This window comes from Photinus pyralis, unplaced genomic scaffold (genome assembly GCF_008802855.1).
Source record: "Photinus pyralis isolate 1611_PpyrPB1 unplaced genomic scaffold, Ppyr1.3 Ppyr1.4_LG9, whole genome shotgun sequence".
NCBI classification, from domain to species: domain Eukaryota; kingdom Metazoa; phylum Arthropoda; class Insecta; order Coleoptera; family Lampyridae; genus Photinus; species Photinus pyralis.
The window spans coordinates 18666197-18688780 of NW_022170878.1; the positions used below are offsets into that span (position 1 = coordinate 18666197).

The following is a 22584-nucleotide window of genomic DNA, read 5'->3' on the forward strand; positions in this document are numbered from 1 at the left end:
TGAAGTAGTGGTAGACATGAGGAACGCTTACCTGTCCGGGATATCCCAGGTATTTCACATATAGCTGGTTTCCGGTCGTGTTGAGTATTCCTGGGTTGGTGTCATCGCAGTATTTCCCAATGCCCAAGTTTGGTGACTCGGGGTAATGCCCGTTCTTGAGCTTAAAACAAAGCAGTCATCAAACGCTCATTTTGATCTGCCGAAAATGGGGTAGTTCTGATTTTTGGTCTTGATGGCCCACGGTGCACCTCATAATAATAGAAAAACCTCAACATTTTGTAACTTTTGCTCGTTTTCCTCATCACACCTGATTTGAAGAAAATATGACTGTATCAAAAGTACTTAAATAATGATCCGGACAGAGAGCAATTTTGAAATAGAAAAAGAGAAACAGAGGATAGGCGTACAGCCATTTTGATCTCTAAGTGTGCAGTCTCGTTAATTTGCACAGGGAACCCCCATTTTCTTAAGGTGCTATAAGGGATGTTATATGATTGATTACCAGGAGGTAGCCTCCGCAAGGCTCATGAGTGGACGCCCCTTGTAGATTGAGTTCCAGAAACTGTACATGGATCGTCTTACCAGGTTGTACGGAAACGTTCCACTCGCACTAAAATGACACTTGTAGTAAATTTTGTTGGTATCGTGCGCACTTACTGTGACAAAATAGGTGAACTCTGTCGTGTTAATTGATATAACTCCGTTAGGCCCACTCAGTGATGAACCGCACACTGTGTGATGTTAGTGATTATTTTACTCTTAGTGCGCATGCGTAACTTACAGTTTCGAATACGAGCATCAAAACCCGTCCCATTGACCGAGCTATCGGATACGAACTGCACTTTTACCAGGCCACCTCCATGAATAGCCTTGGCACTATCGTTGAGGTTACAAACAGTTCCCACCAAGTCCCATTCGTCACTGTCCATGGCTTTGTTATATATATTTATATGATCGGCATAGCAGCTGTCTTGAGTAACCTCCAGGTCTATCCTTACAAAGTTAACAGCTATATGGTATCCTGGAGACGATGAAAATATCCACTCGCAGTTCAAATCGACATTGTATCCGTTCGGATAGCCCGGCGATTTGAGGTGGTAAAGTCTTCTCGACGTCATATCTATAACCCCATCGTAGCCGCAACCTTCAACTAAAAAAATCGTTTAGCTCGAGAGCACGCGCAAATTGCCGAAACTCACCGATCTCCTTTGTACTTGCAGGCTCCTTGATCGGTAGGTCAACCTCCAACCAGTCGAGCAGGAATCTCGATCCGTGCCGAAGCGATTCGAACCTCATTTTAATAAACACGACGTTCGAGGTTGACTGAATCGACTCGGGAAGGCTTATCCCGCACAGGGTTTTGAGTGAGCGCGCTTCATCATTATATCCGTCATATACCTGAAGATGCGTTTAGTTTTTGAAAAAAAAAATTCATCGTTTTCATGACAGAAGAGTGCATTACTCCCCAAAATGTTTTAGTTCGAGAGCGGTCGATTGTGCGTAAATAATAGTTTTAACGCATCTACATTATTGTCGTCGGCTTACCTACTTTTGAGTGACCGTCATTTGAACTGGCAATCAAAGGTGCCATTCATTATACGAGACCTAGGAATTTGTATCGATTTTCATTTTCAAGAATTGAATCAATCTGTACTCAATCAGTATTTTGAGATTGAACGCCATTAGGATTGCAGTATACGCTGTCTCGAACCGTCGTAGCGAGCAGGCGGGTTTTTCCTGCTAGCGTTTTACTAAAAAATGTCACTTGCACATGAAATCGAGTGTGTCTCGCGGTCTTTGGCCAATATAGGCGGTGGTCCGTCGGAAGTCCGGGCACTCCGAGATCTTCGGACCTCGGTCCATTGGTCGACGCCCAACGTCGCTTAGAAGAATCGGCGCGCGTCTATCTCTTCGCTGCACAAACCAGCCACTACGCACCGCCGCTTGGACGAAACCACTCAAGGCCAGGGAGCAGTCTAGCGCAAAGCGTAAACGCTCCGATTCGACCCCCCACACACACACCACTTAGGGGGGAAGCACTCCGAGCGCGGCTCGACCGCCTCCCACACTATTCCTCCCGGCAGATCAGCTATTCAACGTTGAAGCCAGAGCTAGGTCGAGCGTTCTCAAAAACCGCTCGAGGGACGAGCACTCTTATTTTCTCAAAAATGCTCGCGAGCATCGAGTTGTTTTCCAAAGCGAAACCGCTTGCGAGTTTCGAACACTCCTAAAAGTACGAGAGCGGTTTATCACGAGCGCCCGGGAAAAGTGCTCGTGAGCGGAAAAAACGCTCGCGAGCGGCTCTTTATCCTTCAGTGCTTGAGGGCGGTTAAACGCGCTCACGAGCAAAAAAAAAATGCTCAGGAGCGGAAAAAACCGCTCGCGAGCGAAAAGACTGCGAGCGGGAAAAAACACTCATGAGCGGAAAAACCGCTCGTGGGCAGGGAAAAACGCTCGAGCGCCGAGCACTTTAAGTAAACGCTCGAGTATCGAGCACCAAGCGGTCGCTCCGAAAAGTACCCAGCTCTGACTTGAAGTCCCGACCCCAACTCGCCGTCCACTTCAGACTGAGCGGTTGGAAGAGGATTCCTCTTTCCTGGCGCGTCTAATTTCTTTTTGTGAGCACGCTCAGGAAGTCTACACCAAGAGGCGCCTCCACGTTGCCTTGTCTGAGCTTCAAGAGAACGGCTGCGGGTCCACTTCCCAGTCAAGGAGAGAAAATTCCCGAATACTGCACAAAGGCCACCACCACTGCCTCCAGCCAGCACCAAAGAACGACGCATTGCCCCCTACGCGAAGGCGCAGGAAATGTATAGGAAAAATCGTTCTCCCCGAAAAACCTCTCCTTGAACCTGAGGTCTTCCCGTAGATGGAGGAAATCAGTTCATCTTCGAGAGGCTCGACACCTTGGACGCGGTGCCATCACGCCCGAAGCAGCAAACACGGGCTGGCCCTACTCAACCCCGGTTCCGATGGGATTACCATCGTCCAGATTCGGAGATGTTCGGCCCAACACCTACAACTCTTGTTCAATGCCGATTCACGCCCACGGTAGGGGGTGCTGCACGCGTCAACGTCGACTAACTGGCCAAGGGTGCGCCAGACGCTTTTTGGCGGGAAGACCTGTCGACGCGACCCTAGTGCAGGGTTAGAGGATGTGGCGCACGCGTATTTTCCCCGAGGGGGTAAAGTGGGGGAGACTTCGTACGTGGCGTCCAGTTAAGAACATCGAACCTCCTCACCAAAGGTCTCCCTCACAATGACGGGTGGAGTTTTTGTCACACGTTTTACAGGGATGCCATATGACCCACCACGAGCGCGCGTCGCAAGGGATCTATGGTTGAGCCGCGAATCTACCATCCCGATCGGCCGGATCTGGTCTTACATCAGCTCATTTCCAATGTCTCCGATAGTTGCGTGGATTGCGACATCTGTGAATTTTTGTTGTCGTGTGTGGACCTTCGGGGGCACAGTAACGGGGAATCGTGGACTTTCCGTTGGTAAAAAATTGACGCGTGTCGTGAATATTGCGGTGGTTCCGTTTGCAAGCTCACTCGGCAATATTGGCAAGAAGAAAGACGCGAGTCAGTCGCCATAGCGTACAGGTCGTTCGCTAGTAAAAAAACGTTTAAGAAAACGCGATCTGCTTATGGAAATATCATTTTGTCCCCTACAGTTGATGAGGAAGACAAAGAAAATTATTTTTTTTAATTCGCCACTGCTTTTGCTGATTGGGGGTTGCATAATAGCAGAAAGTGAAAATATCCGGTTAGTTATTATCTTTGGCATATTCTGCTAAAAGGATAACTCAAATCGATAGGTCTTATTGGTTAATTCATTACCGCATTTTGGGGAGTAACTGTAGGACTTCTGATTCTTATCATGAAATCAAGATTTAAATACTTGCCTCCATTAAAGTCAAGAAGCAGTCCTCATTGGAGTACGTCTCTAAATAGAAATCGGCAAACGAAATTAAAATGGCCTTTCCAAACGTGACGGTCACCGTCCAGGACATTTCCTCGCTTTTCTTGTAGTAATACGGATACAATGGAGAAGCAATTTGTCCCGTGGCACCGGATAAGGTGACCCCGTGATCTGCAAGCATACTTTCTGGTTAGAGGAAACACGATGAGGGGAGTGCTACCAAGAGTGTATTCAGCCACGAACCCTTTGCCTGTCGCGCCGTCAACGTTATGTCCGCTTTTAAAGAAGATCCACAGGCTTCCAATGTTTTGGATACTAATATCACTCTCCTTACAGTAGGTTCCGTACAGTTTTCCGCGATTGTTCTCGGCGCGTATTTCCAAATAGTCTTCATAGCAGTTGTCCGATGGCACCAAGTCGAGCGATTTTATGATCAGCGAGAGTTTGTTGCCTGTGAATACAACCGCAGTAGATCTAATTTTATTGAACATTCAGGGAATGTCTGTCGCTAAATTGAGGTAGACTTTTGTAACAAAAAATTTGATTTTCTGTGCCTTACCGAAACTTGGTGTACTATAGACTCTGTTAAGACATTCAATGTAAGCAAATCCTGTCTAATATCGTACTTTTGTAGAAGTAATCATATAAGAGGTGGTACAGCTATATATTGCCGAAATGGATTGAATGTAACGCCACTTGACTTCGATATCACCAATTTTTGCGTTGAAATGCACATTGAATTATGTGGACTAGTTTGGCATTGTGATCACAAAACCCTTATTATTGTCTGTTACCGTCCCCTGTCCGGTGATTTTAATGTATTTATGGAAAAACTAACCGAATTATTTCAGATGATATATAAATGTAAATATAGATATATCCTTGTTGGAGATTTTAACGTGCACTTCGAATTAAATAGTAGTAATGTTAGACAACTAATAAATAGTCTTATGGGTTCTTATAACATGACTGCCGTTGTACAAAAGCCTACACGAGAAAACGCCATTTTGGACAATGTTTTTAGTAGTTTAGATGTCTCTTGTGATGATTTGCCTTTTATGTTTTCTGATCATAGATATGTTGTTATCACCAGTAAATCATCATCGCTCTGTACTCTGTAGCGATGTAATATACCATAAAGAGAAGAAACTCAGCTTCGATCTCTCGGTTTCATGCCATCCTTGACAATTGATATGTATTCAAGTTATTTATAATAATTGTATAAGGGTGCGCTGATGTTGTCATAGAGATAAGTTGTTGATTCTGTATTCTGTAATTTTGTAAATTGGTCAAAGTTTGTCAATCGTTAGAATAAAAGTTATTAGCAAGTCTACAACCTTTTGTCCAGCGAATACATAACAATTTGGCGACGAGTCGGGTCAAGAACTATTGATGTGATGTCAAAGCATTGATATTTTCGTCAGTCTACAGTCTACAGGAAACGTGCTTGTCAAAGTTAGTATTAGTACTTTACGTCCAGAGTAGTATTACAGATCATTTAAATCATGGCGTTAATTGGATCCATAGAACAATTTAAAGGTGGAAACGCACAGGAGTTTAAAGGGTACATGGATAGAATGGAACACTTGTTTACCGTCAATGTTGTTAACGAAGACAAGATGAAAGTTTCGCTTTTTATAACCCTTGCAGGTCCTGAAATCTACAACGTATTGAGAAACCTAGTTTCACCGAGGACTCCTAGTCAATTATCATTTGAAGAATTAAAAACGTCTATCGAAGGCTACTACAATCCGGCAGTTTCAGAGATTGGCGAAAGATTCATTTTCCACAAGTGTGTACAGAAAGCAGGTAAATTTGTTTCTGACTACATCGTGGAAATTAAGAAGCTTGCATCAACATGCAATTTTGGAGCATTTTTAGAAAGTGCATTAAGGGATCGTTTGGTTTGTGGTCTTTCTAATGATAATATCCAGAAAAGGCTTTTGTCTAAGCAGGATTTAAGTTTCACAGATGCCTGTAAGATAGCTATAGGGTGTGAATTAGCAGATCAGCAGGCGAAGACGATGAGTGATCAGCAATCAAATGAGTCAGTCAACAAATTAAGTAAAAGCCAGTCTCAGAAACAGGGTCCGTATATGTCAAACAAGTCAAGAAGTCAAAATAGTCAGTCGCAAGGAGGAAAGTTAAGTCAGTCGAATCAAAGCAGTCTGTCGAATAGTCGTAGTCAGTTCAGTCAGCAGTCAAGTAAAAGTTGTTACCGTTGTGCTCGTTGGCACAATCCTGACACATGTCCAGCCCGGAATTGGGATTGTTTTACATGCAGAACTAAAGGACATACTAGCAGGGTATGCAAGAAGTCAAAAATCAACGTGGTAGAAGACACAGCATCGGAGGTAGAAGAAGATGAATTTGAACTAAGTTATATTGGTGTGGTGAGTGATAACCAAAAAGCTTTTAAGATACCTATAAATGTTGAGGGAAATATAGTCAATTTTGAGATTGACACTGGAGCGTCTAGGTCAGTAGCACATATATCATTTTTTAAACAATTGTTAGCACATAAAAAGTTATTTAGTGTTAATTTTAGTTTGAAAGTAGTTACTGGTCAAAAAGTTAATATAGTAGGTGAAGTCGATGTACTTGTTAAGTCAAATAATGGTCAAGATTTATTAGCACTCGTAATTGTAGAGTCAGAATCTTATTTTACTCCTTTATTAGGCAGAAATTGGCTGAATGTACTGTTACCTGATTGGAGAAATCATTTCTTGGGTATTAAGTCAAAAATTAATCATTTATTTTGCTTGAACAGTGATGAAAAGTAAGAGTCAATTGATGTTGGTCGGTGTATAGCTGCGGTTAAAAACAAGTTTAATGTAGTTTTTAATGATTCTCCAGGATCAATTATAAAAGGTTTTCAAGCGAGTTTTCAACTTAAAGAAGGAAGTATTCCAGTTTTTCATCGTGCGTATGATGTACCAATTTTGTTAGAAAAAAAAGTTGAAAAAGAGTTATCAAAAATGGTCGAATCCGGTGTACTTGAAGAAGTTAAGTATAGTCAGTGGGCCAGTCCCATTGTTATTGTCCCTAAAAAGGAAAAAGGGGAAATAAGAATTTGCGTGGACTTTAAGAAAACTGTAAATCGTGTAATAAATTGTGATCATTGTAGGTTACCAACCCCTGAAGATATTTTTGCCTCGTTAGGGGGTAGCCGTTATTTTAGTATCATTGATCTAAAGGGAGCTTATCAACAGTTAGAAGTAGATCCACAGTCGAGTCCATTACTTACCATTAATACGCATAAAGGACTCTTTAGGTTTAAACGGTTAACATATGGTATTAGTTCTGCTCCGGCTATATTTTCTGCTGCCATGCCTACTATTTTGTCAGGTTTGCCATGCAGAAACTACCTAGATGATATTCTTGTGTTTGGTGATTCTTTACAGTCTTGTTATGAAAATGTTATAAAAGTTTTAAGTCGTTTACAAGAATATAATGTAAAAGCAAATGAAAAAAAATGCCAGTTATTTAAAAAGCAAGTCGATTTTTTAGGTCATCGTATTGATGAAGTTGGAATACATCCTTTACCGGATAAAGTAAAATGTATAAAGGAGTGTCCAGTACCTCAAAATGTTACACAACTTAAGGCATATTTAGGTTTGATCAATTATTATGGTAAATTTTGCCCTATGTTGTCCACAGTGTTAAAATGTCTTTATGAATTATGTAAAAAAGATGTCGATTTTAATTGGGATAAAAACTGTGATGTAGCTTTTGAACGGTCCAGCAAAGATAGTTGTTCGGGTACCTAGGGGTGGCGAAGAAGCCCGACGCCGAATTTAAGGTGCCTCCGCATGCTGCAATCAATCTAAATATACAAGGTGGCGTAATCACCTACGACGAACCTGTATCGAGCATGTGGTAACTCGCCGAAAAACTCATGTCGACATCCCTTGCCTCGATATGAATCGAGTTCCCCTCGCTCACTAAAGGTAGAGGAGTCTGATACTCGCAGTACTCCCCGAAAAGGGCCGATTCGTTACTCGGGCCGTTGTATATCCTCAGGGCGAGCTCGTTGTCGCTACAGTCGGACAAATGCACGTGCGTGATGATCAAGGTAACATGCTGAGCTAGTTAACACGCTTGTAACGCACAAACCTCAAAAAGGAGCTAAATACTTACACAGATCAGAGTTCGTTATGGTCCATGAGCAATTATTCAGGGAAACTGATGTTAGCACAGAATCCCGCGTACTTATGACGCCGCTTTCCGACGTGACAATATTCGCTCCGCAGCCCTAAAAGTTACAGGTCCATATCGGATTTCATTATTTACTACAAACCATGGTGTAGGTCGCCAGAAAACCCTTCGCCGTAAATTGTTGGCCACTTCGAAATTCAACGGTCATGTAGTTGTTAGTGGATCGGATCAGTTCGGGTTTGGTGGTGCCGCAGATCATCTTCAATAGTGGGGACTCCACCGATGGACCATCATACACCTGAAAAAGTTTACCATTTTTTTTTAATGAGGAGCTTGCCCTAGTTCCCAAGTCCTTTTTTTTTCGATCTTTTTATCGAGTTGAAGGTTAAATTTTGCTAGGGCTAGAAGAAAGAGTGGATATTTTTGTTCTGCGTAATTGAGTTTTATAGCGCGTTGACCTTTTCATGACTTTAGGAAATCGCGGGCTTCAGCTTGTAGGAAATAACAAGAAGTAAATTAATTAAAATTATTATTATTATTAATATAAAGGGGGGGAGGGGGGGCGAATCCAATTGGTTTTTGAAAAAAGTGGATTACTAATTACTAGTCCCCATTTTGAGAGATGCGTTAAGTACTCAGTGAAATAGGTAGGGATTAATCCGGAGAGAGTTTCGAGATTAGATTCCGTCTTGGACTAGGAGAGACTTCATCACGAGCACGAAGACACCGCGACGAAACGCTACTTAAACAGCTATTCGTGAATAGTATGTGCCCTTATACTTTGAGAGCTTGTGGCCTGTGGCACTTTTTTAAATGTATTGGTGTTTCTTTCTTTCTTAATCCCTCCCATTATCTTTCTACTACTTCCTCCCGTTCTCGATCTTCCTTCCTTCTTATAGTTCGTGTCTTCTCGAATTTAATTATATGATATCGTTACCTTAATATAATCACTTGTACAATTATCGCCCACGATATCCAGATCAGAGAATATCAATTCGATCAGATGATTCTGTTCGATTTCAATGGTCCAGTCGCACAATAACGCAGTGTCGTAATTTTGGGGATAATTCGGAGAGTGAAAGGAGCCAATTGGAGTCGTCATTTTTCCTCCGCATTCTGAAAACAACATTAACCGATTTGCGAATTAAGAGCGAAGGGCGTACTTGACTTGATCGCCGTGTAATTTGCGAAGAATCCTGTACCGTGGTAGGAGTAATCGCTCAAAAACCTCACGAACATCGAGTTTCCCGAACCGGTGACTGTAACGGGCTTAGTACCTTTTGCGCAAAATTTCGTCAGCGCTGGATAGGTGTCGTCTGGACCGTTTGTAACCTACAAACTGAGCGTGTGGAAGAGCTCCCAATTCGCAATTAAGCATACCAAGATGTAATCGAAGGTGCAGTCGGAAGACGCCTCAAAATCTACGACCTCAAAGGTGATTTCGACGCTAAAACCGTACTCCACCTGGATTGACCAGTCGCATTGCGTACCGCCGGGATAGGCTTTGGGATAGTTGGGCGTGGAGATCGTTCCTTGTGGCTTGGTCAGAATTCCTCCGCAACCTGAGAGGCGAGCGTTTCACTTGGATCAACTCCCAATTGGACTTACCTGAAAGTTGCCATTCCAGTCGGAAACCGGAACCGGCCGTCGTAGAATTGGTAACGTAATTGATCTCCGCAATGTGCGAGTTTAAATGGATCAATCCGGGGTCTTCATTTCCGCAGAACGTACCGTAATCGATCATGTCGGAACTTTCGGCGGCGTATTTGATCTGAAACCAAACCAGTGAGCGTACGCACTTCCCGTTTCGCTTCCTTTACTTTTACAAAGTCAGTAGTGCACCCTGGTGAGGCGGAGTCTAGGTTAAGGTGCGAAAAAGAGATGTTGATTCTGTTCCCCATTGCAACTTCAATTTTCCAAGTACAATCAACGGCGTATGGGGAAGGGTGCGGGAAGTTCGGGCTTTCTATCGTACCCCGAAATCCTTTTAGCACATTGTGGCATACTGAAATTAACTCTCTCAATTTAGTGGTGTGAGGTTGGCACTATCATCGAAAGCGATTAGTGTAGATCTTTGGTGCATGGAACAACAGTGACTGCACTCCGAGAACTCCAAATAATGTTCTGGATTCAGACATCTCTCTAAAATTCCGGAACTTTGGGATGTAGAGATTTCGGGAACTTTAGGAACTATTACTTTAGGAGCTATTGACGACAGATCAACAGAAACCACCGATTTCCCCAAAAAGTTAGAAATTTTCGACTATTGTAGCTAGGTGAGTTAACACATGTGTGTAGTTTCGCGTGCGACGACGCTTTAGTTTGTTAAGGAGGGAGGAAGAAAAGAAAAAGAAAGGAAAATGGTTTTAAATAGCAAGGAAGACGTTAATCGTTGCTTTTTTGGTGGTGGACGTTAATTGTTGATTTTTTTAGACGGAACGGTTTCAGCCAAGGCTGCTCTGCCACCCCCTCCCCCCTCTCCCACTATACATTTACAAATATCCATGTCCGATTTCGGATTCGAACCAGGGACCCTTAGCACTACAGTCCAGCTTTAACTCAACTGCGCGATACAGGCCGGAAACCACTTTTCGTAAACGCTGTGAGGTCACGCTATATCGCCATCTGTCGTAAAAACGAAAACTGACACTCAATATCGCGCATGCTCTTTTCTTTAACTGATACAGGGGTCACCAGCCGATCTCTAATTAGGTAATGAAAATGTCTGTCAATTATCATTTCCGTAGATTGTAAAACCAATGAATAAAGAATACCAGGAAGGAGGGTTGTATACAAGAGAGTGCGACGGAAGTCGGCCATTTGCAAAAGCCACTAATGACTCATTTTTGTTGTGGTTTTTGCAGTGACATAAAATAATGGTTAGTTGTTGTGCTTGTGGTTGCTCCAAAACGGAAAAAAATAAAAGTTTCGGAATTACATTTCATGTGTAAGTATTGATACCAATATTATTTTTATATAGTACATGTAAATTTACAAATTTTTAATCGGAATGTAGTTTGAGGTTAGTTAAACAAAAGTCATAGGCGGAGTAGACACATGGGGGTTTAGATTGTTTTCGTGTAAAATTCTTTATAATTGTATCCTTCTACAACTGTAAGGTAGGTACGCCACTGAAACAGGAAACTACTGTCCGCCATTTGCAAAAGCCATCGCGGTCGCACGTATATTGTTGATATTCTCCTTCCTGATATTCTTTATTCATTGTGTAAAACCTTTTTGCGACAGTGTAGACAGAAATCCCAGAAAAGCACGTGCTCACAAATCAATTAGGCCTTTCATCATTATGCACATAGCGTAGGGTGTCCGACAAAAAACAACACAAACAAGGTCCCTCATTAGTTACGTCACAAGGTTTTCCTTATTAACTACTTGGTCAAAATCAATCCTAATTTCGAAGTTATAATTCAATTAAATTGGCGAAACTGCAAAAATAATCTCTCAATCAAACGGAGTTAGGGTGCTGAGGGAAAAGAGTACTGCTCCAGTATTTGCCTCGTACATGTCTAGCTAGCATTGTTCGAAGCTACGTACGTTTGAGAAAAAAAAAACCCTGACAAACTCCCAGATAGAGTAGTCAGTAACGGGATTCGAACCCACAACCTCCTGAATAGCAGCCGGTAAACGCATCCACTGCACCATCACCTTGGTCTGAAACTATAGAGAGAGATTGTAGTATTTTTAATTTTTAACTTAAACCCTTTCCGATTTAAAAGGGGATATTTACGTCTGCATGGTATGGAGATTAATTTACCCCAAAGTTCTCTCTGTCTCTGTCGACCCATATTTTGGAAGCGGTTCGTCAGGCTTTAGCAGGTCACATGCACTAATTAGCAACACTAAGTAAATTGTTAGTGCTTTCAATAACTGTGTAGGACAACACTTAGGTTCTTTAAAATACCTGAGTTGTACTGTAAATGAAATCCTCTAGCCTTTTGGTTGCCGGACGCTCGAAACAAAATACCCACCACGTTGGTCGTCGATCTAATAAACGGGAGATTGCCAATATTGCAAAGTTTACCTAACGACTTTGCGCGAGTGTTGGGTCCGTCAAAAATCTAAAACAGGCGATATGAGCCGAAGTGAACGACGCGCGCGCCATCACCTGGACGTAGCTCGCATTCGGGCATTCTTCGAGCTGTAGGTCGGCGAAGACGGTTTGTACTTGGGAACCGGCGCTGACGTAGATCTTCCAAAAACAATCGGCACCGTCGCCGGACAGCTCGGGGTAGTTCGGTGACATTATGGTGCCCACGGGCGACGTCAGGGTTCCGCCACAACCTGTTGAGTGCAAGTGTCGAGGGGTTAATAAAGTTTCCACCTCTCCCTTCCAAATAAAGCCTTAGTGGAATGCGCCAGTTCAGCGCAAGTCAATAGAAAATTTGCGCTCCCCACCCCACCCCACACAAGATTGTTAACATAGCGCAAAATGCCTCAAGATACATACGCTAAAAGTCTTAGCTAAATCGGCTCATTGGAAGTGGAGGGGGTATTGGATCAAATCTTACCCGTTGTTGTGCCCTCCCATATAATTTGGAATCCCTTGCGTGAATCGGCAATGTCCGAATGAAAATGTAAGTACAAATTGTTGGTGTGAGAGGGAATCTGCCTTAGGATCTGATTGCCACAATACTTTCCGATTACGGGCGAGGAAGATGTCGCACCATTACTACGAAACTTCGTTTCAGACGGAAATCTCCCCGAGCGAATAACTCACCGAATCTCCAAGTAATCGTAACTGCAGCTCGTGGAACTCTCCATGTCGAAGTCGGTAACGTTCAGCAGAATTTGTTGTCCGGCAGCGACCGTGATAACCCACTCGCAGTCGCGACTGGCCGGGTAATCGTTGGGATAAGACGGTGACCTGATGACGCCGCTGCTTGCAAAATATCGACCACCACACGCTGCAAAATGGCAAGCTAAAAACTGCAGAACAAGTCGATTTCTTACCATTCTCTTGATCGACAAACACATATGATACCATAAAGCCCTCGAAGGTAATTGTCCCATCACTAACAAACTTGATGGTTAAGACATTGGACGAGCTGATCATATTTGGCGGCAATTTGTTTCCGCAGTATCTTCCAGCGAGCTCATTCACTGTGTGATTGTTGTACACCTCGACGTAATCAAACCCGCAGGTCGCACTCTCCTCGAGCGAAAACAGCAACCAAGACAACTGAACGACGTAGTTCTGAGGCGCCACTATGACCCACATGCAGGTCTGATCCGACGGGTATGAGATTGGATGTTCGGGCGACTTGATCGTTCCAGTGTGCTCCTTTACAATTCCTCCGCATCCTAGTAATCTTCCAAATGACTAAATCGCATTGAAGGGTTTTGGCGCTTACCAACGTCTATGGTGGAGTAGTTCGCCTGGAACCCTTTGGAACCGACGGATGAGTCGGATTCGAATTTTAACCAAAGGTAATTGTACGTTGACTGTACGTCAGGTGGCGTGTTAGCGCAGTACTCTCCGACTAGCGTGGAATTCTCGTTGTCACCATCACGAATCTGGAAAGCACCAAAACAAATTTTTCCGCTCGATTTTGTTTTTAAGCACAAATATTTCAGCGAACTTTACCAGCTAGATAAATTGATACTGAGAAGCGAGTTAATTGAATACGTCACGAGAAAGAATTATTGCGCAGTGAGACGAAATGGACACCATCGAGAAATACGCACGTTTTAGTAACATAAATATTAAAAAACCGTGTTTCAACCAAGGGCATACTAATTATGCGCGCCAGTATATTTTTCTACGTTACAACGAACCAGGAGTATCACCAAGGGATAATATTGAAATTAGTGGAATTTTTCTAGGGTTTAGTCTATCCACAGCAGGTGGGCCCCAATACTATAGCATTCTGGTAGCAACCACAGGGTCATTTACAGTGCACACCCAAATACTGTAGCGGCCTAAAAGTCAATGCACGGACTGGCTGAACTCTTTACCAGCTAGATAAATTGATACTGAGAAGCGAGTTAATTGAATACGTCACGAGAAAGAATTATTGCGCAGTGAGACGAAATGGACACCATCGACAAATACGCACGTTTTAGTATCATAATTTTAAAACACCGTATGTCGACGAAGGACATACTAATTAAGCGCGCCAGTACATTTTTCTACGTTACAACGAACCAGGAGTATCAGCAAGGGATAATATTGAAATTAGTTGAATTTTTCAAGGGTTATAGTCTATCCACAGCAGGTGGGCCCCAATACTATAGCATTCTGGTAGCAACCACGGGGTCATTTCCAGTGCACACCCAAATACTGTAGCGGCCTAAAAGTCAATGCACGGGCTGGATGAACTCTTTACCAGTTAGATAAATTGATACTGAGAAGCGAGTTAATTGAATACGTCACGAGAAAGAATTATTGCGCACACCATCGAGAAATACGCACGTTTTAGTAACATAAATTTAAAAAAAACCGTGTTTCAACCAAGGACATACTAATTATGCGCGCCAGTATATTTTTCTACGTTACAACGAACCAGGAGTATCACCAAGGGATAATATTGAAATTAGTGGAATTTTTCTAGGGTTTAGTCTATCCACAGCAGGTGGGCCCCAATACTATAGCATTCTGGTAGCAACCACAGGGTCATTTACAGTGCACACCCAAATACTGTAGCGGCCTAAAAGTCAATGCACGGGCTGGCTGAACTCTTTACCAGCTAGATAAATTGATACTGAGAAGCGAGTTAATTGAATACGTCACGAGAAAGAATTATAGCGCAGCGAGACGAAATGGACACCATCGACAAATACGCACGTTTTAGTAACATAAATGTTTAAAAACCGTGTTTCGACCAAGGACATACTAATTAAGCGCGCCAGTACATTTTTCTACGTTACAACGAACCAGGAGTATCAGCAAGGGATAATATTGAAATTAGTGAAATTTTTCAAGGGTTTAGTCTATCCACAGCAGGTGGGCCCCAATACTATACCATTCTGGTAGCAACCACGGGGTCATTTCAAGCACACACCAAATACTGCAGCGGCGGCCTAAAAGTCAATGCACGGGCTGGATGAACTCTTTACCAGTAGATAAATTGATACTGAGAAGCGAGTTAATTGAATACGTACACGAGAAAGAATTATTGCGCACGACCATCGAGAAATACGCACGTTTTAGTAACATAAATTTAAAAAAAACCGTGTTTCAACCAAGGACATACTAATTATGCGCGCCAGTATATTTTTCTACGTTACAACGAACCAGGAGTATCACCAAGGGATAATATTGAAATTAGTGGAATTTTTCTAGGGTTTAGTCTATCCACAGCAGGTGGGCCCCAATACTATAGCATTCTGGTAGCAACCACAGGGTCATTTACAGTGCACACCCAAATACTGTAGCGGCCTAAAAGTCAATGCACGGGCTGGCTGAACTCTTTACCAGCTAGATAAATTGATACTGAGAAGCGAGTTAATTGAATACGTCACGAGAAAGAATTATTGCGCAGTGAGACGAAATGGACACCATCGACAAATACGCACGTTTTAGTAACATAAATTTTAAAAAACCGTGTTTCGACCAAGGACATACTAATTAAGCGCGCCAGTACATTTTTCTACGTTACAACGAACCAGGAGTATCAGCAAGGGATAATATTGAAATTAGTTGAATTTTTCAAGGGTTTAGTCTATCCACAGCAGGTGGGCCCCAATACTATAGCATTCTGGTAGCAACCACGGGTCATTTCCAGTGCACACCCAAATACTGTAGCGGCCTAAAAGTCAATGCACGGGCTGGCTGAACTCTTTACCAGCTAGATAAATTGATACTGAGAAGCGAGTTAATTGAATACGTCACGAGAAAGAATTATTGCGCAGTGAGACGAAATGGACACCATCGACAAATACGCACGTTTTAGTATCATAATTTTAAAAACCGTATGTCGACGAAGGACATACTAATTAAGCGCGCCAGTACATTTTTCTACGTTACAACGAACCAGGAGTATCAGCAAGGGATAATATTGAAATTAGTTGAATTTTTCAAGGGTTATAGTCTATCCACAGCAGGTGGGCCCCAATACTATAGCATTCTGGTAGCAACCACGGGGTCATTTCCAGTGCACACCCAAATACTGTAGCGGCCTAAAAGTCAATGCACGGGCTGGATGAACTCTTTACCAGTTAGATAAATTGATACTGAGAAGCGAGTTAATTGAATACGTCACGAGAAAGAATTATTGCGCACACCATCGAGAAATACGCACGTTTTAGTAACATAAATTTAAAAAAAACCGTGTTTCAACCAAGGACATACTAATTATGCGCGCCAGTATATTTTTCTACGTTACAACGAACCAGGAGTATCACCAAGGGATAATATTGAAATTAGTGGAATTTTTCTAGGGTTTAGTCTATCCACAGCAGGTGGGCCCCAATACTATAGCATTCTGGTAGCAACCACAGGGTCATTTACAGTGCACACCCAAATACTGTAGCGGCCTAAAAGTCAATGCACGGGCTGGCTGAACTCTTTACCAGCTAGATAAATTGATACTGAGAAGCGAGTTAATTGAATACGTCACGAGAAAGAATTATAGCGCAGCGAGACGAAATGGACACCATCGACAAATACGCACGTTTTAGTAACATAAATGTTTAAAAACCGTGTTTCGACCAAGGACATACTAATTAAGCGCGCCAGTACATTTTTCTACGTTACAACGAACCAGGAGTATCAGCAAGGGATAATATTGAAATTAGTGGAATTTTTCAAGGGTTTAGTCTATCCACAGCAAGTGGGCCCCGATACTATAGCATTCTGGTAGCAACCACGGGGTCATTTCCAGTGCACACCCAAATACTGTAGCAGCCTAAAAGTCAATGCACGGGCTGGCTGAACTTTTTACCAGCTAGATAAATTGATACTGAGAAGAGAGTTAATTGAATACGTCACGAGAAAGAACGAACCAGGAGTATCAGCAAGGGATACCTAATATTGAAATTAGTGGAATTTTTCAAGGGTTTAGTCTATCCACAGCAGGTGGGCCCCAATACTATAGCATTCTGGTAGCAACCATGGGGTCATTTCCAGTGCACACTGTAGCGGCCTAAAACTCAACTTTGCAAATCAATGAACGGGCTGGCTGAACTCAGAGTTTCCCCATTTCCAACCCTCTAATCCCCAAAATAACAGTGACAGTGATATACAGATTAAACGTTTTGCTCTCATACGCATTTGACGTTATCAGATCACATACCTCCAAGGCATCAAAACAACCCGCTTGCGCTATCTCGATATCGAAGTCCAAAAACGTCAAAAGAATGGACTTTCCTGTAGGTTGTACGATTTCGTAAATGCACACCAGGTCCTCGCCATATTTGTTGGGATATCCTGGAGATTCGATAACTCCCGTCGGGTCCGTGTAAATTCCTCCGCACACTAGAGGACATTGTCATTTCTCGCGAATTACTCGGACAATTAGCTCACCGATTTCGTATTTCAGTCGAAATCCCAGCTCGGTGACGTCCGCATTACCCCAGTCCGACGTGAAGATTATAAACAGTTGGTTACCCGTCGACGTGTATGGCGGGGGTAGTTTATGGCCGCAATACCTGTTCACGAGAGGCGCGCTGGAGCTACCTCCGTTATGTACCTGGTACTCTAAATTATGTTTAATCCCTCATAGCGTTTCTGCTCACCGTAACAGAGTCGTAACTGCAACTGCTGTCGTCCTCCAAATCGAACAGCAAAAATGTGATCTTGATCCTGGAATCTTCGGGCACCTGAATCTTGTACTCGCAGATGAGGTCCGGAGGATAACGACCGTCTTCCACCGGAGAACCCAGCTCGCCGGTAATAGCCGTGAAGACACCTCCACAACCGGGTAAGCCTGAAAGCACACCGTAAGGCAATGCATCATCGCGGTGTAAGACACCTACTTTCCATGGTCGAGTACGAAATCTGAAAACCGGGGTAATTGTTGATCGCGTCCGAGTGGAAGTGTATCACCACCTCGGGACCTGCCGAGTATAGAGGTTCGGGATGGGAGGTGTTGCAGTATTTTGCCAGGACCCTATCCGATGTGCCGTAACCTTCGGAGAACTGCGCAGACCACTGTTAGTGTAGGGGGCTGAATGGTAAGTACTTACTTGTAGGTAATCTCCGGAACAGTCGAGGCTGTTTCCGATCATCAAGGTAAAGAAGTGGAATTGAATACGTTTACCCAAGGCTGCGCTCAGCTTCCAGATGCAGTCACTGAAATTTGCAGAGTAGGTAAGCGTTTTTTACTCGGCGTGGAGGTGATTTACCGATTTAGTGGGTATTTTCCGGGGTAGCCGGGTGAGTGGAGCGTTCCATGTGATGTCACAGATACCTCCCCGCCGCACACTAAAATTAAAGTGTTGCTATAGTGAAAGGGCAACCGAGCATATTTGAGTTTATGCTGGGGGTGGTACAGTACAAATTGCTTAAAAATCATTGCAGACTTTGATTATTAACTGGGACAGTCCTAAAGATGTTTCTTTTAGACGCCAAGATGGCGACCATTTACCGGATGCGTCACTGGCAATTTAATGGCATGAGAAAGTTATTAGCGCCAGTCTGGCGGGCGATAAGGGAAAGTTATTGGGTAATACGTGCCATTTTCTGATGATTTGAATCCACTCGTAATCAGGTCGTGCGACCGCCCAGTGTGCAGTTTTCAACGGCCGAGGCAATGGTTTCCCTAAGCATATCATTGGTCGGAAGGGATCATTTTCAGCTTGGGAGTAAAAAATTAAATGAAATTAATAGATACCAATGTTCGATTGGCGTAGTTTCAAAAAACTAAGGTGTTGGGAATTAGTCCGCGAGAGAATACGCGCCAAATCACGATAGAGATCGCGTTGAAGACAATTCCGTTCGGGGAGAGCCAGGGAAATTACGCGTGAAGGCGCGAGAGAACAAGCTGGAAGCCACTATAGCATCCGCGTTGTACAGTCAACCGTAAGTCGGAGTCGGAATCGTTGATGAAAACAAAATTCAGTTAAGCCGCGTTGAAAATCAAGAAAAAAAAATTGATCTTAAGCCAAGGTTTAAACCGGGGGTAGTTTTCGGATTGTCGCGTAATCAAAATTTTGTCGATACCTGGATCTGTTGAATTCCAGCTGAGTTCGAAACTGGTCCCCGTAAAAGACGAATCGATCCTCAACCACAGGTAAACCTGATGATGAGTTGACATAATGACACCACCATTCGGAAGCGCTGTCCCACAGAATCGCCCGAGGGACTGTGCTATTGTGTTACGTCCGTCGTGTATCTGCAACCAATCGTGAACGCAAGTCCCCGAGTTTTGCAAGTTAAACTTGGTGAACGTTATGTTAAGCACTTTTGTTCTGTTCGTCTGAATCACCCAGGCGCAATTCACTTTGGGATCGGACACGTGACTGGCAGTGGCCGGGTATTTGATGTTTCCCGATGGGCTTCTCAGTAATCCTCCGCATGCTAGCGTTAAATCAAAATTAGTGCAAAAGGTGCGCTCTATGTATCATCATTACCTTGCCTCTCAGACTCGCAGAAGTTTCCGGTGTACGAAGACGTACATATGCACTTAAATGAAATGTTCAATAGCGAACGACAGGTGCCGCCATTGCGACAAGGATTCGACTGGCACGCGTCCTTTTGAATGTCACAATTTCGACCTGTAAATCTGCGATGACACTGGCATATGTACGAGTTCGAACTGTTGTCCACAACGCAGGTACCGTGGACACAAGGGTTACTCTCGCATGGGTTGCCGCCTTGCGAGCTGTGAATACAACCATTGGGCCCTATACCTGATCCGGAATAACCCATAGGGCAGATGCATTCTACGTAAGTGGGACTGATACCTGCAATAAGTAAGCTAACCCCTATATTCTAAAATATGTGGCAACTTACTAGGGTTATCCCTGCACTGAGCGAGATGGTTGCATCCGCCATTGTTGACGCCGCAGATTCCACGAAACGAGCAGGATTTACCGTCACCCATGTAACCCGGGGGGCAACTACCACACATGCTGGACCCCTAGAAATCCAAGATGATCAGTTACATGCACCGAACGAGCGCAGCTTACCGGTGTGTTGATGCATTTGACTAGGGGGTTAACACTGCAACCGCCGTTGAAGATTGCGCACTCGTCAATGTCGGTGCAGTAATGTCCATTTCCCACGTAACCTGGAAATAAGACACATTGATGTCCCAAAAACACAGTATCCCATTACAAAATGCAAAATTACAGTAGGGAGAAACAACCGTACGCGGTCAAGGATAAACTAATTAAGCGCGCCAGTATAATTCCTTACCATAAAAAGCTACTGTTAAAAAGCCAGTTGTTTGCCGCGCGTGAACCCGGAAAGGGCCCATTATGATTAATTTGTAGAAACTGTGTATAGAAAATTGTGCCATATATTAGGCTCGATATTAAGTTCAAATTAATTTTAAAAACCGTGGCCACGAAATTGAGTTAGTTACCTTCCGGGCAATTTCCGCAAGTAAACGACCCAGGCGTATTTACGCAAGGCACAAGGGGGTTGGTAGAACAATACGGCATCTTCGACTTGCACTCGTCCACGTCAGTGTTGCAAGCGGGACTGACGCCATTTGTTGTCCACCCCTAACAAAAGTAAATTAGACAGCTGGTATTGCTTTCGGGAGTAGTACCTGATCGCATAGGCACTTGTAGCCGAGGCCAGTATTTTGAGGAATGCAAGTACCATGACCGCATAGTTCGGCGATTGAACCTTCCGTGCAACTGGCCGACTGTCGGGTGCAGTGTATTCCAAACCACCCTTTACTGCATACACATCTGTAAGAAATCGTTACATGAGCCTATGCTCTGAGAGGTGACGCTTACTCATATGATCCGGGTTTGTTCACGCACGTTGCGCCGTTTTGGCATCCCAAATCTGTTCCGGCAAATTTCGCGCATTCATTCACGTCCTTTTCGCAAGTGGTTCCCTGGGGAAAAAACACAATGTCGAAAAGACACCAGTGCGAACGTCTTACCTCCCATTCTTCAGGGCAATGGCAAAGAAATCCGTTAAATAAATCCTGGCAAACGCCCCCGTTTCCGCATGGAGAACTTGCGCACTCGTTCTTGCTCAGTAAACGTATGAGACGACCGACTTTCCGTTGTAAGGTACGCAGTCGTCGGTTAATCATTGGTAAACTTCCTCTTCCCTTTAATTAAATGTTACTAATACACTATTATCTGTTCACCCAACAGATGCAGTTAAGCTCCTCCCAAAAAATTCCCGGTAAATTTAAATGAACATTTTTAATTGGTCAAATTTTCAAAACCTGTAACACACAACTATTTTCTTCCAATTGTACCTACTTGCCGTATCTGAATTGACATCCTTAACGTCAAACTTGTCATTGCGTTTTGAATTTGCCTTGCCTCAATTTGCTATCAATTTCATTTATACGAACAAAATAGTCTTTTTTGCTTCTTATGCAAACATTTTGATCAAGAATATTTGTTTTCGGTCAGTAAACATGTAATGTCAATATTCAAAACATGACACTTTGTAACTTAGTCATGCAATGTGACATGCGCTTTCAAATTTCCCGGTTTTTATAATTTTGTGGTTGTGAAACGGGCCTGTTATTGCATTGCCCAATTTTTTTTGGGAGTGGCTTAACTGCATCTGTTGGGTGAAGAGATTATAGTTTGCAATTAGTCACATACCACAGACGTGCCGTTAGTCGAATTTCTAACTCCTGCCGTTCCCATTTCGAGGGCCTGCAATCTTCGTAAGATACCGTGACGCCCCTCGATGACGCGATTAAATTTCTTCATTTGAAAGAACGTGTCGTAATATTCCGTATTAATACGATGCAGCGTATCCGAGGCGTTCTTCGCCTACAAAACTCAAAGTTTGGGGGATGAAACTGAAAAATATATTTACAATGACGGCGGCGTTGGTCAGATCTCCCTCGTTCAAGAAAATCCTCCCTTCCCCCTTGGTAACGAAACGGATATTCTTATTTTCGCCGCAGTTGAATACCAAGTTGCCATCTTGGGAAATGATCCTCGGTCTTAAAGGATTTTAATAATATCGCTGAAAAGTTACATTTGCACTTACTGTGAACCGAAACCGGAAACCCCGCCGATTATAAAGTATGGAAAAATTAGAAGAGCGAAAGTCACCATTTCGAGTGCAATCGCTACAAACTCATTTTATGGATTGGACCGCATGCAAAATTACCGAATAACCAGAAGGCCAACAGATTAGATTAGGTTGAAATTGGAGGAGTTTAGGGGGCGTTTTCTGTAGATATATGATTACAATTTGTTACGTATTCCGAAAACTCATTTTGTAATTTGCTATTGCTAGTCTTGTCATATGTCCAAATAAACTCCTAAAGAGCATCTAAAAAAGCGGCAGAGCACCTCGGGGTCTTTGGATTTGACCCAGGTTTACTACCTACATGTGGCGTATATAGGTCAACTGTGCAAAGTTTGAATCAAATCGGTCCAAGCGTT

The 22584-nt window shown here is 43.3% G+C and overlaps 1 protein-coding gene across 1 annotated transcript in view; it reads right to left on the minus strand.

The window, feature by feature from the left end:
• LOC116180049 (cubilin homolog) overlaps positions 1-22290 on the minus strand; it is a 31597-nt gene extending 9307 nt beyond the window's left edge. The window contains exons 1-40 of the mRNA XM_031499876.1: positions 22184-22290; positions 22007-22136; positions 21787-21960; positions 21102-21275; positions 20950-21053; positions 20757-20901; positions 20568-20709; positions 20170-20270; positions 19994-20120; positions 19612-19944; positions 19202-19558; positions 18385-18463; positions 18226-18331; positions 18016-18178; positions 17776-17966; positions 17564-17729; positions 17334-17515; positions 13452-13614; positions 13051-13401; positions 12818-13004; positions 12609-12769; positions 12206-12381; positions 12002-12158; positions 9903-10087; positions 9691-9853; positions 9463-9644; positions 9246-9414; positions 9020-9198; positions 8225-8380; positions 8065-8179; positions 7788-8012; positions 7644-7739; positions 5476-5584; positions 4145-4398; positions 3908-4095; positions 1200-1398; positions 782-1150; positions 658-731; positions 503-610; positions 32-160 (exon numbers count right to left, since the gene is read on the minus strand). Of these exons, the coding sequence (XP_031355736.1) occupies positions 32-160; positions 503-610; positions 658-731; positions 782-1150; positions 1200-1398; positions 3908-4095; positions 4145-4398; positions 5476-5584; positions 7644-7739; positions 7788-8012; positions 8065-8179; positions 8225-8380; positions 9020-9198; positions 9246-9414; positions 9463-9644; positions 9691-9853; positions 9903-10087; positions 12002-12158; positions 12206-12381; positions 12609-12769; positions 12818-13004; positions 13051-13401; positions 13452-13614; positions 17334-17515; positions 17564-17729; positions 17776-17966; positions 18016-18178; positions 18226-18331; positions 18385-18463; positions 19202-19558; positions 19612-19944; positions 19994-20120; positions 20170-20270; positions 20568-20709; positions 20757-20901; positions 20950-21053; positions 21102-21275; positions 21787-21960; positions 22007-22136; positions 22184-22251 (6837 nt within the window). The 5' untranslated portion in view covers positions 22252-22290. The remainder of the gene's footprint in view (positions 1-31; positions 161-502; positions 611-657; positions 732-781; positions 1151-1199; positions 1399-3907; positions 4096-4144; positions 4399-5475; positions 5585-7643; positions 7740-7787; positions 8013-8064; positions 8180-8224; positions 8381-9019; positions 9199-9245; positions 9415-9462; positions 9645-9690; positions 9854-9902; positions 10088-12001; positions 12159-12205; positions 12382-12608; positions 12770-12817; positions 13005-13050; positions 13402-13451; positions 13615-17333; positions 17516-17563; positions 17730-17775; positions 17967-18015; positions 18179-18225; positions 18332-18384; positions 18464-19201; positions 19559-19611; positions 19945-19993; positions 20121-20169; positions 20271-20567; positions 20710-20756; positions 20902-20949; positions 21054-21101; positions 21276-21786; positions 21961-22006; positions 22137-22183) is intronic.
• Positions 22291-22584: the final 294 nt, after the last annotated feature.